The sequence below is a fragment of the Cibotium barometz genome, chromosome 10 (assembly GCF_041138505.1).
Source record: "Cibotium barometz isolate CiBa-2024 chromosome 10, ASM4113850v1, whole genome shotgun sequence".
NCBI lineage: Eukaryota > Viridiplantae > Streptophyta > Polypodiopsida > Cyatheales > Cibotiaceae > Cibotium > Cibotium barometz.
In genome coordinates, this window is record NC_141055.1 from 17,178,766 (window position 1) to 17,196,064 (window position 17,299).

The 17,299-nt window shown below is 40.8% G+C and overlaps 2 protein-coding genes across 4 annotated transcripts; one reads left to right on the top strand and one right to left on the bottom strand.

Annotated features, from left to right (window-relative positions):
• The first annotated feature begins 718 nt into the window (after window positions 1-718).
• LOC147634606 (low temperature-induced protein lt101.2-like) lies at window positions 719-2,283 on the top strand. Its single transcript, XM_086803731.1, has 2 exons — window positions 719-929; window positions 2,081-2,283. Exons 1-2 carry the CDS (start codon window positions 849-851, stop codon window positions 2,162-2,164), a joined length of 165 nt encoding a protein of 54 aa, XP_086659857.1. The 5' UTR covers window positions 719-848; the 3' UTR covers window positions 2,165-2,283.
• Window positions 2,284-10,731: 8,448 nt separating this feature from the next.
• Window positions 10,732-16,691, bottom strand: LOC147634607 (uncharacterized). Of its 3 annotated transcripts, XM_086803733.1 has the most exons (3): window positions 16,509-16,691; window positions 11,561-11,653; window positions 10,732-11,374 (listed from the first exon to the last, which is right to left on the bottom strand). In XM_086803733.1, exons 1-3 carry the CDS (start codon window positions 16,689-16,691, stop codon window positions 11,336-11,338), a joined length of 315 nt encoding a protein of 104 aa, XP_086659859.1. In that variant the 3' UTR covers window positions 10,732-11,335. The 3 variants fall into 3 exon arrangements, with proteins under 3 accessions (XP_086659859.1, XP_086659860.1, XP_086659858.1); XM_086803734.1 differs by lacking the exons at window positions 10,732-11,374; window positions 16,509-16,691 and adding an exon at window positions 12,608-16,085 and having other exon boundaries at window positions 11,389-11,653; XM_086803732.1 differs by lacking the exon at window positions 10,732-11,374 and having other exon boundaries at window positions 11,394-11,653.
• Between the last annotated feature and the right edge of the window lie 608 nt (window positions 16,692-17,299).

A 17,299-nucleotide genomic window follows, 5' to 3' on the forward strand; every position in this document is an offset into this window, starting at 1 on the left:
AACTCCACCATGCTACATGTGCAAGTGATTATATGGTAGCTTAGGCAGAGGATATAATTGACAGCTCGTTACAAATACCTCCTCCTCCACCCCCCAAAAATCTTCCACCATGACACATCTCTCTCTCTCTCTCTCTCTCTCTCTCTCTCTCTCCAACTCTCAAAATGAGTGAAATGGTGGTAACAGGGTGAAGGTGAGGTGGTACGGCTCACGAGTCTTGACTATTACCCCATAGTGTAGAGAGACAACCATCTTTAGATGGAGCATACATTGCACATTGTGAGGGCTCTGGGTAGCTACATGCCATTGATTCCTAAAAACATGGAAAGCTACCCACCAAGGGTTCTTAAGGGCAAGTGCAAATAAAGACATATCCAGCCTTCTCTATATATATATTATATAAAGGAAGACTTTCATGAAGCTGCAACGTGGCAAGAATTCGGAGATTCGGGAGGCGATTTGGGAAATCTAGCACTAGTAAGCCCACTAGTTTATTTTAATTGCAAATCATGGTGGAGAACATGGAAAGCTACATGCCATAGATTCCTAAGAACATGGAAAGCTACCCACCGAGGGGGTCTTCAAGGGCATGTGCAAATAAAGACATATTCCAACCTTTTATTTTAATACACACGTATATCATGGTGCTTTCTCTTTAGTAAGCAAAATAAAGACATATTCCAACCTTTTATTTTAATACACACCTATATGAATGTGCTTTCTCTTTATTAGCAACTTTTTCCTGGCTGCTTTGGCATCTGCCTTACGGCCACCCTACTAAACGTTGCCAAGCCCGTCAACATTCGAAGCAGCAATTTCCCTTCTACTTCGAGAGCTTTGATCCGGCCATGGCAGCCGCCACAGTCGTCGAGATCTTGTTGGCAATTCTGTTGCCGCCTGTGGGAGTCTTTTTGCGATATGGCTGCAACGTAAGTCTTCTCTATCGATCCTTCTCAATTATCATTTCACAATCTTCGCCCTTAAAGGTGCTAATCATCAATGATTACATGGTTTAATTACGTGGTTTAATTTCACAATCTTCGCCCTTAAAGGTGCTAATCATCAATGATTACATGGTTTCATTACATGGTACCTTGTGCTGCATACCCATTGTTAAGTGTTATGGAGCTCTAATGTTAAAAGAGTTCATAACTTTCAGCCCATGGCAACCTAGCATTACACTTTCAACCATCCCTTCCTACAAGCAAGGGAAACTTGGGAAGTTAAATTAAACTAAGGTTCAACAAGCTTATTAATCAGGAGAATAGAAAGTTTTAGAGGAGCTGATTAAGTAGTATAGCATTAAACTTGGTACCTATTGCTTCAAACCGGATCATAGTGCTGAGAGAAAAAGTACTTCAATAGCATATTTATCTTCATGCTTGGTAATGTTATAAGAAGAAAAAGTATTCTCTAGAAGTAGGTTCAGAAGTAGGAACCTTGAGTGTGCCCTTTTCACCTCTTCCCTCGGGAACCATGAGATATCATTTTTTTGACATGGGGTGGTGTTGTGAACCCCACCTTGCCTTTACCCCTCTAAATAATCAAAACTTGGGGGTGAAGTTTTGAATGATCCATGGTAGTGTCTCTCATACTAAGTAAACCATGAGAGCTTGGGGTGATACCACCGATTGCGTACGATAAAAGGACGAGAGTTTAGGATGCTTGGTGCATGCAATGATGTGTGAGTTTTACCACAGGAGAGTAGTAGCGAATTATGAGCTAAGGACAAGCTAGAAAGTTCAAGAGAACCCTTTTGACTTGCATCCTAACCACTTGCTTATAGGTGTGGCTTTGTTTTTTACTCTTCCTCTTAATGAGATGTGTATTACCATGTAAGCACACACAATGGTTCTAACTTGCATCCATCATGAATTTTATAAGCACCCTTGTGACTTGCATCCTAAAGAGTTGTTTCTAGTTTCTTTATCAGATGCCCTGGCCATGCTAGTATGTTATGTCTTCGATATGCTAGTGCACACCACTTTACAAAAGAGCTTCAAAACTTGCTTTAAGTTCTCTCTCTCTCTCTCTCTCATTTTAAGCTTGAAAATGATAATCTTGTTTTGTGGTTTTGTAGGTAGAATTTTGGATATGCCTGCTACTCACATGTCTAGGTTATCTCCCCGGGATCATATATGCTATTTATGTACTTGTTAGGTAGTGTCATATATCTTCTAAAGTTTCTATCGGATTCGGCATACACATGTAAGGCAATGCAATACCTATGTCAAGTATCATCATTGTAAGTTTGTCCATAAATTTGTTATGAGCCCATGAATAGTTTGTCTTTGTCGTTGAGGGTTTCTCTTGATGTTTTATTATGGTCTTTGGATAGGTTTGTACTTGTATGATTAGCATATGCACACATAATGAGCTCTCTCTCTCTCTCTCTCTCTCACAACTTTTCTACTCCATAATGCATTGAAATTTGAAAGATGTGACCAAATACTATCAAAAGGTTCTTCGTGAAGACCAAGAGAGTCTAATTACATGTATTCTCTCATGCTTGGTGTGCACATTTCCCTACCATTAGCCTAGACCTCGTACAATATCCATAAAGAACTATAGATTGCAACTGATTTCACACGTTCTCTTGTGCATAACATGCAGGTTTCCCTGCCTCTAAGCATCACAAAATTGTTACCAGGTTTGTGTTTGTGTGTGTGTGTGTGTGTGTGTGTGTGGCATAGGGTGGGGAGGGGAGGGGGGATCAACATCTCAACAACTACTTGGATGAATGTTAAAAAATCCATTAATTTTTTTTTGCCCACAAGCTCTTGTTCCTTGAGTCACAGAGCCTATACTACTCATCAAATGCAAAGGCTGGTTGAAAACATAATCCAACTCCAGTAGTGCACCATCAACAAGGTGCCAAAACTAAATTGCATGGGAATCTAGGATGCAAGATCAAGAAGACACACAAGAGCAAGTTCTTAAAATTAGGGTGGTATATGGTGGTTTGGTAGATGGAATCACTAATCCTTCTACTGATAGTGAAGCATTGTAGTAGGAGCAGTACTTGATTGTAGGGGCAAAGCAAAATGGATCAACTCCCTCAAACTTGGACTTAAACCCCTCACACAAGCTTTCCTTCCTTGTAGAAAGAAGTTGTAAAACACCCCACTACTTGATGGAGTCAATGTCATGCACATTCACTACCATCTAACCTGCCACATGTCATCAGTATGCTGACGTCCTGCAAGAGGCAAGGAGGGAGAATAGATGTGTGCTTGTTTACTTGAAGCACGGCAAGGGTGGATTACACCAAGAAAAGCTATGGAAGCTTGTAATTATATTAGTGTAAAAGTATCATGATTATGGAATGATTAGTGAATGGCCAATATTGGCTTATATAGTAGACATTGGGTTCACACTACATTAATATGTGCCCATGCCCATGCCCATGCCCATGCCCATGCCAAAGCCACATTCACTTTTACATCTTATTGTCCTTGGCCCATGGCCCATGTACAATACACAAACAATATTTGGCCCATGACCATTAACCCACAAGGCCACGGACCCCTTATTTCATTACAAACCATCCCCACCCAAGTATGTTTCGTCCTCGAAACATGCATCATGTCGAAGAACCAAAATATCTCTACATGAGTGACGCATCAATGAAGGCCATCAATCTGTAAAATCTGTAAATCTGTCCAAGAGAGCTTGCATGAGCAATAAGATCATCCCACATCCAACAAATGCTCTTTGGAACCTTATCCAAGTATACTCCCCATGTGTTACTTACATGATATCCACATCTCTTTGAACATCAAATAGACCACATAACAGTAAATTACAGAAAATTCCATCAACCAATTCACTGTTGTAAGCCTCAATGTACTCCTTTAGATGCTTCCAATAAATGCTCAAACCCTTGTAGTATAGTTGCGGGCTGCCAAGTAGTTTCATCTTGGGGTAATCCCTTCCACTTGATTAGATATTCACACAAGGTTCAGTTTTGCGAACTACCTTTTCTCTCATGCCCAACACCTTCTCGGGAATGTACTCCACCAATCCATCTTCACTCATGGAAGGGAGTTCATCCAGCCTTCAAATGTGACACATGGAAGACATCATGAATATTTGTTGTGGTGGGAAGTAGCAATTGATAGGCCACTTCTCCAACTCTCCTTATCACCTTGTAAGGCCCATAAAAGCGATGTGCAAGCTTTGTGTTTGTGTTGCCCTTGAGAGAACCATACCGAGTCTTGGGAATCCTCAAGAAGACATTATCCCCTTCTTTGAACTCCAATGGTCTCCGATGTGCATCTTCAAAGTGCTTCATCTTCTCTTGAGACTTCTTGATGTTCTCCTTGCATGTTTGCAAAAGAACTTGCATTCTTTCCACCTCATCCTTTGCATTGGGATTCACATCATCATTCTTGAATGCTACAATTGGCACATGTATCTTGTAACCATATATAGCCTCAAAAGGCGACATTCCAATACTCACATGGTATGTGCTATTGTAGGCAAACTCCACCAAATGCAACCATTCATCCCATGCACGTTATGTCTCATAGCAATAATGCCTCAAGTAAGTCTCAAGCCACTTGTTCACCCTTTCAGTTTGACCATCAGTTTTCGGGTGATAGACCGTACTTGGAGTCAATATTGGGTGCCCATGCTCTCAAACAATGTACGCCAAAATGTGCCCATGAACTTGACATCTCGGTCAATCACAATTTGTTGTGGCATACCATGTATGCGAAACACACTCTCCATGAATTGATGTGCAACCATAGATGCCAAAAACTTCACTTTTGTTGGCACAAAATGAGCAGCTTTTGTCAACCGATCAACCACTACATAAATGCTGTCCCACCCCTTCTTAGTGATAGGAAGGCTGGTAATAAAATCCTTAGCAATGTGTGTCCATTTGCCTTCCGGAATAGGTAAAGGCTGTAGTAAACCACCGGGCTTTTGTGTGGGATCTTTGTTGAGTTGACATAGCATACATTTGGAGACAAACTCTTCACATCTCTCCAAAGGCCTTTCCAATGAAAGCTCTTTCTAATGGCATCATAGGTTTTAAACAAACCCAAATGTCCCGCCATGGGGGAAGAATGCATCTCAATCATCACTTTTTGCTTGAAAGCCAAATGTGGCACAAGATACACCTTCTTCTTGTAGTAAAGGAGTCCTTTTTGTAATTGAAAATGAGGCAAATCATTACATGTACCATCCTGTAATTTCTGCATCATATTTGCGGCCTCTTCGTCTAACATGTACTCCTCTTGGATATCATCAAATTTGTCTTGCCAACCACTACCACCATACACGACAGGAAACTTGGGCACATTTGAAGCTCATTTGAAGTAGTGTTGGCATTCCTAGGTTACTTTTTGTAAAAAAATTTGAGCCAAAATCTGGCCGCCCATAGCTACGACTTGCCCAAGAATGAGTGTACTTCTCCTCATAGATCCCGGTTAACATCATAGCTTCTTTGAGTGTGCGTGGCCTTTGAGATTTGACATCAGCTCCAATGTTGCTCTGCAACCTCTTGATGTACTTTACCACCTTGAAATCTTCTCTGAAGCCATTGACATGAAGAATGAACTTGAGGAATTTGTGAGTGTAATCCTTAACACTTGATCCTCGTTGTTCCAAGTTATCCCACTCACAAACCAACTTGTCCCTATGCAACTTGGAAGTGAATGCACCTCTCATATTATCCTTGAAAGCATGCCATGTCGTTATTTCATAGTGTTGAGATTGTAGATGCCTCCACCATGCATGAGCATATCCTTCCAAATGTAAAGTGGCATAATAGACCTTGGCCCTCTCGCTCCTTGGGTTCATCTCAAAATATAGATCCATTTTGTTGACCCGCTCTTCAAACTCTTCATTAGAAGTGGCTTCGCCATTGAACTTGGTAGATACGATCTTATCCTTAATGCCTTTGAACTCATCATTATCTTCATGAGCATGTCTATCCACATGAGTACCTCGATCCATGAATGAGTGTCTATCCCTACAAACCATGTGATCCCCATGCATCTCATCATCCATTCAACACGGTCTTCATGCTCCACATATCTTGATCCAAATGCATGGTAATCATGGCCCTGACTTGCGGTATGTGCATGCGTCCGAGAAGATTGTCCAACATGTCCTTTCCCTTTTGCATCACTTGGTGTAGAAGCATACACAGTGTTATGCATTACCCCAAAAGAAGAGTGCATGCTTGGGTTGGTCTTCTCTTTGTCTATCCGCATCATACCATCCATGTCCCCAAACACAATGCCTTTGCTTGCTCTTGAAGCATCCATAAAATTGGGACGATGAGAGGGACCACCAACATCATGTATCCATTCCCCATGAGTTTGTTGTCTTGCTTGCTCAATACTACCCTTGATCTCACTTTTAATGTCATCTCAGAGACCCTTCATCTCTTCAATCATTGGGTTCATCATTGATTCCATCATCATCATCATCATTTGACTCATATCAAAAGGCATAGAAGGCATTGCATTGGTGTTGACATTGGTATCCACCACATGCGCTTGAACATTGCTAGTTGTGGCATAATGTATACCTCCTTATATGTGACATGCCCGTTGTTCCTCATTGGCCATAGTGTTTCCAGCCTTTTGCATTGCCTCACCCTCCTCCACATTCTCTACATGCTCCATGTAGTCCAGATCCTTCAAATCTTGAGGCACAAGCGATTGCTTGTTCAGTTTCTCTTTTGGCATGGCAGAGCTGAAAATGCACATTAGGAATTTTTTGGACCCAAAGAGGGCCTCTTGGATTAACTTTTGATTAGGAATGGACCAATAGGAAGAGGACTGGGTGCACATTTTTGACTTCTTTGACCCTAGGGGGCCTAGGCTTTGGTTTGCTAATGGGGCCTAATTACTACTCTTGTCCCTCTACCTCCTGGGCCCAAACTTAGAGGTCCCCCCCACCTACAATTGCGCAGATTAAAAACCCTAAAATTTTATTTTTTTAATTTTTTTCCCAAAAGTGTGTTTTCCCTCTCAAACTTCCCCCCAACATACTCTAGGTTTGGAAAGCTCATTTTGAACCTTTCTTCCTCTTCTAAGCTCTCCATCGCTGCAGAAACTCCATACCTCTCAAGCTCTCCCTCCTTATCAAGCTCCCTCAGTCTCAAGCTCCCTCTCCCTCTTTCTTTCTTTTCTAAGCTCTCCATTGCTGCAAAAACTCCATCCCTCCTTCTCAAGCTCCCTCCCTCTCAATCTTCCTCTCTCTCTCTCTCAAGCTTCCTCCCTCTCCATTGCTGCAGAAACTCTATCCCTCTTTAGTTTACTCTAGGTTCAGGAAGCCTATTCTCAAACTCTCACCCTTTTTTGAGCTTTCCATTGCTGCATTGAAAACTCGAAACTTTCTCTCCTCTCTACTCCTTTGTTGTAAAACAAGCTTTTCTTTTTCCTTTTCTCTTTTCTTACCACCATGGCCTCTTCTAGTAATGTGAGAAGACCTAGGGAGAAGGTGGAATTGTGCCTGCATAACACAAGAGATGAGAATGGAGTTTGGGCTCCAACAAGATTCAGGGTTGGGGCTTGGGTCTACATGCAACCAAGCTCTAAGGGACCACATCGAGTGCGTCAACTGGAGAATATGCTACATCATTGGAAGGGCGGCTACAAGGCTTCAAGCATACTAAGAAAAGGAAGGACTAGTTGCCATAGTGCAACATGTGTATGCCCTTGGAAACCTGTACATTCAAGGCCAACAACCAAGGTTTCCTTCAAATTGTCAGTGTAACATAAACACAGCTTTAACAACATGCTAATATTAGATTTTTTGTTTCAAATTTTCTTATGATCCTCCATTTTCTTATGTCTCTCTGCAGATACTTTCCCCTCTAATTATGTTGATGAGGAACAACCACTCAAAAGCCTCACTGGAGTTTTCTATGCTATGCATGCATCCATTGGAGAGGAAATGTTTATATCTCAAAGCCCAAGTGATCTTGTACAGAACAATATCTTTTTCTTTTCTCACTCATATTTTGTAGATAAAAAACCAGGTTTATTTGGCAAGCTAGAAGAGATCCCCAACGCCCCTTTTAACAATCCCAAATGGCCCAAACTAGATGCTTGGAACATCTTATGCTTAAAGTTTAAGATGGTAAGTGATATCAAGACATCACTCAAGTTTTCAAAGGCATCTAGGTCAGTAGGGCTAAATTGGTTTTGTGCTTTACATGTTTTTGTGCACATGTTCAATTCCATGCCAAGCACCAAACAAAAACAATGTATATTTGTAAGGAGGTACGTATAACCTCATTCAAGGATTGGTTAATGAGGGGTCACATCAAGGTGATGTGTGCAAGTGCAATGTAGTAGATTCTATAGTGTCTAACCTCATTCAAGGATTGGTTAATGAGGGGTCACATCAAGGTGATCAAGGTGATGTGTACAAGTGCAATGTAGTAGATTCTATAGTGTCTTTCAGGTTCTTGAAGGCACGCTCTATTTTGTGCCGCTCTAGAGCCTGAATTCGCACTGTTCTGGCATAGCTACCCCAGTCCTCCAGGAGCAATTTTGATGCATTGGATGACAAATAATGTAATTTTACATATGATTAAAGCTGTTTTTATCTTATAAACTATTGTTTCTCACAATTAGTGTACTCAATTTCATTATATACATCTGAAATGATCCTGAGTGGCTAGGGGAGTAGTGCTAGAACAGTGTGAATTTTGAGCCTGCATCGTCGCTGCAGAGCCTAAATTCGCACTGTTCTGGCATAGCTTCCCCAGTCCTCCAGGAGAAATTTTGATGCATTGGATGATAAACACTGCTGTTAATGGAGGGTCAATTGGATAGAGATGCCCATCAACCCAAAGATCTACATTTTTCTCCTTAGCTATCCTACGAGCTTGGACAAATTGTGCATCAGTGGGATGGGTTTTTTTAGAGCTGCCATACTCTTCAGGAATACGAATGTGTAAATCAACCTTCCGTTTTCTAGCTTCACAAGGGGCTATACACACAGTTTGCAAAGGCTCCATAGCTAAGCAGAGGAAGAAGCTAAAGCAGAGAGATCATGAGAGAGAGAGAGAGAGAGAGAGACTATTAAAACTTTGCTGTTGGAAGTTTAACACAAATCCGTTTTTCTAAGTAGAAAATGATATTTTTGATATACAAATATACTAACATGGAGTTTTTCATCAATAAATTATATTTATGAGTAAATTTAAAAAATAATATTTTTTGGGGTCTCTACAATTTCGGGATCTCATAGATGTAGTGGTTCCTGACAGTTAGTTATGCTTATGGGGTTGTGGGACCTGACAGTTAGTTATGGATGTACTGGCTCCTGACAGGCTTCTGACGTGACTCTTGAATTACAAGCTTTTTGGAGGAAAAAATTTATTTTCATCATACATATTGGTTGGGTGGTGTTTTTTCCACCTCAAAATGTTAAAAAATAAAAAATAAAAAGTTTACACTTTTTGGGGCTCACCTAAATACGAGAATGTTTTGCTGATGTGGAAGGGAGATATGGTGGGAGTTACCATACTCACAGAGCACCAAGAGAAGAGATGCTTTTTGGTTCAAATCAAAGCCCTCAATGAGTACTACGAAGAGGTATAAGGCTGGTTATGAGATTCAAAATACCCTAGGACTGAATTAGGGTTTATATATTTTTACGAAACCCTAAATTGACATCACTTTGGATATCGGATTTGGGTAGTCGATAGCTTGATGGAAAGAGGGGAATGAGTGCTACTAAAGGGTGTAAAAAGATTAGCAAGATGGATTACGGTTTATGACTAAATTAGGATTTTTAGATTTTTGAGAAACCCTAATTTGGTGACCCTAGAGATGTCCAATTCAGGGTAGCTACGGCTTGTTACAAAGCTCTTGATTGGCTCTATAAAAGGGTATAACTGGCTCGGCAAATGATTATAACCCCAAGAACTGAATCAAGCTTTTCTCCTCACCCAAAACAGGGTGTTCCCGTGAAATTTCGACAACATTTCTCATGTTTTTGCTTCCAAATCTCAATCTCCAAATCAAATCAAAATCATCCACTCTACTTGCCCATCCAAAATGATAAACGTGATTAACAGAGAGAAGCACAAAATGATAAACGTTATTAACAGAGAGATTAGCAGAATGATTAATTCAAATTTCTTTCAATCTTGGTCCACCCATCCCAAATTTAGGTCCAGAGCCCAAAAATTGGTTCCGATTGGTCAAAATTGGACTAGTTTCCCACAAATTTCAACCAAGTCCTAACCAAATCCAACCAATCTTGGCAAAAAGATTAAGCAAAAATTAGTAAGATTAAGGTAAATTTTCAAAAAACTCATAAAAAATGGCAAAATTGGATGAAGCAAAGGATCAAAACAAGAGCTCTGATACCATTGCAAGAGGCGAGGGAGAATAGATGTGTGCTTGTTTACTTGAAGCACGGCAAGGGTGGATTGCACCAAGAAAAGTTATGGAAGCTTGTAATTGTATTGGTATAAAAGTATCATGATTATGGAATGATTAGTGAATGGCCAATATTGGCTTATATAGTAGACATTGGGTTCACACTACATTAATATATGCCCATACCCATGCCCATGCCAAAGCCACATTCACTTTTACATCTTATTGTCCTTAGCCCATGGCCCATGTACAATATACAAACAATATTTGGCCCATGACTATTAAGCCAGCAGCCTTAGACAAACCTTTGTGTTACTTAAACGGGCCACTTAAACAACCGATTCAATTGACACATTGTGAAATTAGGTGCATTGTCTGAATATATACACTATTTAGTCAAAATGAGAGTCCCAAAATAAACGTGTGATAAGGAGCTCACTTTCGTAAGGTGGAAAAAATAATCTGACAGTAAAAGGAAAATATAATTTGTCTGTGTACTAGGGTATGTCACTTAAAATATTCTTGCTTTATCAGATCAAGGTACTTGATAAACCTGGGAAAAAAAATTCACAACACTAACCAAATGTAAGCCAAACCCCCACCTCTTCATCTCACTCCTCTAATCACCTCATCCCCACATCCATAGCAGGTTTTAGCATTAAACTCTGCTGGACAACAAGCTTGCCCAACATTGTTACCAAAATTATTTTTCATAGATCTGTTAGTTCTAATAGCCTAGTTCAACCAAGATGCCATGATACACCCTCTTTTTCTTTTTTGAAAAGCTTTCACCTAGTATAGGCAGCCAGGGTTTGGACCTCAGGCTTGCTACTTAGCAGACATATTCACAACCGCGCTGGCTAGAGTCTGCTGGCATGATGATACACCCTTAAGAGCACCATCACAGAAATATGGTTGTGCACTTGAATGCATTGCACCTCCAAAAACTTCCCCAATGCAAGCTTGTAAAATTAGCCAATGCACTCAAGGTATGGTGTGTTGCTTGACACCTTGAGAGAAAAGAAAGATGTGTCTTAGAGACATAATGTTAAACAGGTGAAAACAGATTCCCACCTGACCTATACTCTTGTCGCGATGTACTTTTGCTACTCTTTGATTTCCAAAGGACCAAAAGGACTTCTCTTGAACAGAGACTGCATTAAGTATCTAACACAGACAACAAGAGGAAAACCTACATGCTGAAGATTGGAGAGCAAAGCCAGTAGATTCCCCTCCTTGCCTGTAGCCCACCGTTTGATCTGATGCTCAGAGATCTCTGCTGCCCATTGCTGTCAAAAATGTATGCATAGAAATCAGCAAAGAAAGCTTATAGTGAAATCATTAACGGCATGCCTATCAACAAAGAAGCTCCAAATTTACTAAGACAAGGTGGTCAACACAGTTCCAAGGCCAATTTATGATATTCATCCACATTGAGGTGGTTAGAAACATCAAAATATCAGTTTCAAAACGCTTGTGGTGCAAATTGGGGGTTCTTTAGAATACACACATGTGCATACAAATGTGTAGATAGATGGGGTGTGTGTGTGTGTGAGTGAGAGAGAGAGAGAGAGGGAGAGAGAAAGAAGGAAGAAGAAGAAGAAGAAAGACAGAAAGTTAAATTTACGGCTGCGAAAAATCAGAAGCACCTAAGACCAAAGACAAATACACATTAAGACCGTGGAGATATTGGGCCAAAAATCTGCAATCTGAGAGAAAAGGAAACATCCAAGAAATAAATCCTACTAGTCAGCTTGGGGAACTACATGCCAGTTATAAGAGGAGGTCCTCCTATCAAAAGTCTATTTCTGGTCTTGGTTTGGGTTTGTGGAAATCCTCAGTAGAGCTTTGCCCTCGTGAAAGACTGCCCACTCTCCTTCTTTGTGAGCTGCTCAAACTTTGGCCGATTCTGCATTCTTCTGCTTGATTTACATTGGAGTCACTTCCTTTGCAATCCATATCTTTTGTGCTCTTGAGTTTTTTCACAGTTTAAGAGGCTCAACCTTAGCCAGATTCGGTGCAATAGGTGACTAATGCATGATTTCTTCTTCATGAAGCTATGGTATGAAGGCAATTCCAATTGATCATTGGCATGAATTCAACGAGTTTGTCTGTTAAGGACCCCTCCTCCTCATACCATCCTTCAGGAACACTACACAACTAAGTAAGTAAGGACGTGTGACGACCAACAATTAGGCAAAAATATCATAGGACTAATAAATCCATATATTTGAACAACGTACCTGGATATTTTCCCAACCGGAAGTTGAAACTGGGCCTTTTTTGGCGCCTCTCATCATCACCTGCCTGCTTTCTTTGTTTGTTCCCCACGCTCTCATAGGTCATTGCTATTGCCTCTAAGTTATGCATCCTCATCCATGACGGCAGTGCATCCTACAGTCTACACTTGTGCATTCCCTTCTTTCACATTCAATAGCCTCTTCCCTTCTTCCTAACATCAAAGCCCTCAAGAAGAGTTGTAAATATGCTGCATTTGATTTATGTAGGGACCACATGCATGGTATTCTACTATTGGTGACAAAGCCATCGAAGAGATGATGTATCTGATTAAAATGCAAGCATGGAAGTGCTGAGATCCTCACCATCAACGATAAAACTTCTGCATTGGTGTTTAGATTTTCATATCCTTTGATTTAGTCTGATTGTGGACATGACTTATCTCTAGTGCAGAGGAAGTACTTTTTCTCCCAACCATAGATAGTTATGGATCAGCCTCACAAGAATGGGAGAGACCATCAGGAGGCAATGTACCTCCTGGTCCAAGGTTAAACATCACTGCTAGGCCAGCCAAGGAAAGGTGGTCCTTGCTCCAATAAATGGCTTCTTGCAAATACTCTCAAGATGGGGGACAACCTGCTGATTTGCTGACCTCCAAGATTGTGTGCAACATCCACTCCTACATGGCAAGCAAGATAACTGCTGATAACGTAATTTGTTTATAGTATTTTTTGGAACAAGTTATATGGTGATGCGGAAATCTTAGTTTGAGAGTGATGGCATTCAAATGGAAGCTTGAGAATCTTGATATGCAGCTTGAGAATTGGTTACAGCATGGCAGATCATATCACAAAGATAAAAGATCTTTGGGAGCAATTGTTCAATATAGATGAGGTGATTCCAGAAAAGGAACTTGTTTCCAGAACATTGTCTTCATTGCCAAAGACTTGAATTTTCATACATCTCTCACCTTGTCCATGCAAGATAACTGCTGATAACGTAATTTGTTTATAGTATTTTTTGGAACAAGTTATATGGTGATGCGGAAATCTTAGTTTGAGAGTGATGGCATTCAAATGGAAGCTTGAGAATCTTGACATGAGTGAAGGTGACAGCATGGTAGATCATCTCACAAAGATCCAAGATCTTTGGGAGCAATTGTTCAATATAGATGAGGTGATTCCAGAAAAGGAACTTGTTTCCAGAACACTGTCTTCATTGCCAAAGACTTACTTGAATTTTCATACATCTCTCACCTTGTCCATGCAGGGCAACCCGGAACCGCTTTAGTTAGAAGAATTAGCGGGTTTATTGTTATAGGAAAAACAAGTCTTCTGTTCTGCGTGACACTGATCCAGCCTTTGTTGCTAATGACAAGGGCAAAGGCAAAGCCAATGGTGGTTATCAACCATCAAACAAGGGCAAAAATGATGCTGACAAGCCCAAAAAGAAGGGAAACTCTCCTCAGGCCAGAAACGTTGAGAAGGAAGAGGATGCCTGAATGAATGATATGCTTTTGCTTTATATATGAGATGATGCTGCTGGTTGGCCAGAATACTACTATCGGCCAGCTCGTCTGGGACCTCCATGACCAATAAATGCCTAAGGCCCCTTTAAATGATGTCGGCTAATTCCACAGGTCCCGACCTGATGTGATAAATGCTTGGAATGCTTTATGAACTGCTGTAACAACTGGATTAATGCTTGAATGCCATGCTTAATGCCAAGAGTGCTCTGCTTAATGCTTATGAATGCCTAGAATGCCATATCACCTCTACACCAACCGGGTGTGCACGCACGACAAAAAGAGGGTTTGTTGTCAATTTTGAGGATGACAACTGCACAGTGAGGGACCATGAGAAGGACTATGAAATAGTCACTTCCAAAGACACTCCATGGACTCTATCATTTGGATAGATATAATGAAAAGAGAACACATGATACCTGTGTGGTTACTACTACTCCTGCCATACAAGGGGTAGAGTTATAGCATGCCAAGTTTGGGCATGTAGATTATGGCAACCTAATGCTTTTACAAAGGCATAAAATAATACACCACATTCCACATGTTGAGGTACCTCCCAAACATATATTTGAAGGATGCATTCTTGTGGCAAAATGCATCGTAATGCTTTCTCAAACAATGGTTCAATGAGAGTTGATCGTAAATTACAGCTCATACATAGTGATCTATGTGGTCCTATGGGGACACCATCACTTGGAAAACATAAGTACTTTGTAACATTCATAGATGATTAGTCTAGATTTTCTTGGGTCTACCCTTTGAAAGCAAAATCGAAGGTTTTTATGTGCTTTTAGCACTATGTTGCAAGGGCTTGAGGAAGCCTAGGAGAATGAACATTGGATGAAAGCCATGCATGATGAAATGGATGTCATATATAAGAATGGCACATGGGATTTGGTTGACTTGCCCTTTGGCAAGAAAGCTATTGGTATGAAGTGGGTTTACAAGGTCAAAAAAAAGTTTGATGGTACTATTTACAAGTACAAAGCCAGACTTGTGGCAGAGGGATATGCTCAACAAAAGGACATTGATTATGATGAGACTTTTGCACCTACTTCTAGGATGATCACCATCAACAGTGTTATTGCAGTGGCTGTCGATCATGCCCAGAATGTATATCGTTGGATATCAAAACAACCTTCCTTAATGGGGACTTACACGAGGAAGTGTATGTGAGTCATCCCAAGGGTTTTGTGGCACATGGTTAGGAAGGGAAAGTATGTAGATTACGGAAGGCATTGTATGGCCTCAAACAAGCTCCTCGAGCTTGGTATGAAAAGGTACATGCTTATTTGACCACCCAAGGCCTCTAGAATAGTCAAACGGAGAGACCCTCTACATCAAGGTGGACAAGGAGGATTTCATTATCATCATCCTAAATGTGGATGATATGTTGCTAACAGGGACCAATGAGGATAAAACTATAGCATTCAAAGTTGTTCTTGAATCCTCATTTGAGATGTCGGATCTTGGGCTATTACACTATTATTTGGGCATTCAATTTGTACAGTTACAAGAGGGCATTGTTTTAGTACAGTCCAAGTACATAAAGGGATTGCTACAAATGTTCAAATTTCAGGATTGTAAGCTTATTTCTACTCCAATAGAACTGGGGCTTAGGCTGAGTATGTATGATGCAAGAGAGCCTTGTGATGCCACTCTACAGCCAGACTGTTGGCAGGCTATTGGCTGTCTCATATACTTGTGTAACACAAGGCTGGACATATAGTTTGTACAGTTGAGTGTGTATGGTTGAGGAGATTGATGTCAGATCTTCGTGGGAGTCAACAGACACCCATTTCCATTCTCATTGATAGTCAGAGTGCTATGGCTGTAGCATGGAACCCAGTCTTCCATGCTCGCACCAAGCACATAGAGATACATTATCACTATGTCAGAGAGAGGCTACACCTACACATGAGAACATTGCACATTTGTTTACTAAGGCATTGCCTAGAGAGAAGTTTGAAGCTTTCCACAAAGCTTCCAGCTTACTCCTATTTGGAGACTACCCTGTACATATTCACACATCACTACAGGGGGATTTGTAGGAAAATTCACTGTGCCGGCTTCTTAGGGGCACTTTTCACCTTCTATATTGAAGGGTTTTTTCCCCCTTGACCACCCAGTGTGAAATGACACCATATGGACATCATTTATTATTATGCCTTGTACATGAAAAGAAAAAATCACTAGCCTCAAGATGAAAGTAGGCTTACAACCTAATTTCATGAGAAAGGAAAATCTGTCCATTAATGGCATGAAATAATATCCTTTAATAACTTCACACTAGTGCACACTAGAGCATGCAACATCAACAGTTGGAGTCAGTAAGGCTATGAAAAAAATCTGTGCATTTCATCTGCACTGTTGGGGCAAACCTGTTCTGTAGGCTTAGGTGTTGTATCTCCACTTGAGGAAGCTAAATCACTGGAAACTCTCTTTGAACTACTGGCTATATTTTCCTCAGCAGTCGAACCCTTTCTTTTCTCTGCTTCAGCACCATCCTTAGCATGTCTTGCTTTCAGGCTCCGTATATGACTCTCAACAGTAGAAGGCTCCATGCCTGTTCAGATGCAGCTCCCCTCAAGACTTCCTCGCTAAATACAGCATTCTCAATCCCAGCTACAGCAAGTCTTGTTGCACTGCTTTTGAAACATTGTGCAAATTGGCACAAACTTGATCCGTAATCTTAAGTGCTTGATGAGCAATTTTTTGAGTCAATGTCATCTCTTTTCTCAAATATTCTTTCCAATTTTTCCTTTGCACCTCCATGTTTCTGTCACTTGGTGCTGCCTGCATCTCTTTTGATTGAGATGCTTTAAGTTGCCTGCTTGCCTGCTTCCTCAATTCCTTCCAATGCAACCCTATCAGATCCTCCTCTACACCTTCATGTTTCTCTTGCAAAGAAACAGCTACCTTTTCCTGTACCTCCTTTGCATTTATCTTCAAGGCAGTCTCTTCCAGTTCAGCAATGTGTTTTGCAGAACCGACTGTCACTTTATTTCCTGCTGCTGAGACATCAGCTGAGTTCCAGTTAGACTGTTGCTCAGGCGGCAAAACAGCAACAGTCTTCACCCACTCATCAATAAATCTACACAAGGTATCTTCATCCCCACTTTCCTCTCTTTCTATTGACTCGGCTCTTTCATTCCTTCCATGACATAAATTG

What these genes read in the sequence shown, in the direction of transcription:
- LOC147634606 (XM_086803731.1), top strand. Translation starts at nt 849, where the DNA reads ATGGCAGCCGCCACAGTCGTCGAGATCTTGTTGGCAATTCTGTTGCCG. An exon ending in TTTTGCGATATGGCTGCAAC is followed by an intron (nt 930 to 2,080) that starts GTAAGTCTTCTC and finishes GTGGTTTTGTAG; the next exon opens with GTAGAATTTTGGATATGCCT.
- LOC147634607 (XM_086803732.1), bottom strand. Translation starts at nt 16,691, where the DNA reads ATGGAGCCTTCTACTGTTGAGAGTCATATACGGAGCCTGAAAGCAAGA. An exon ending in CACCTAAGCCTACAGAACAG is followed by an intron (nt 11,654 to 16,508) that starts GTTTGCCCCAAC and finishes CATTTTTGACAG; the next exon opens with CAATGGGCAGCAGAGATCTC.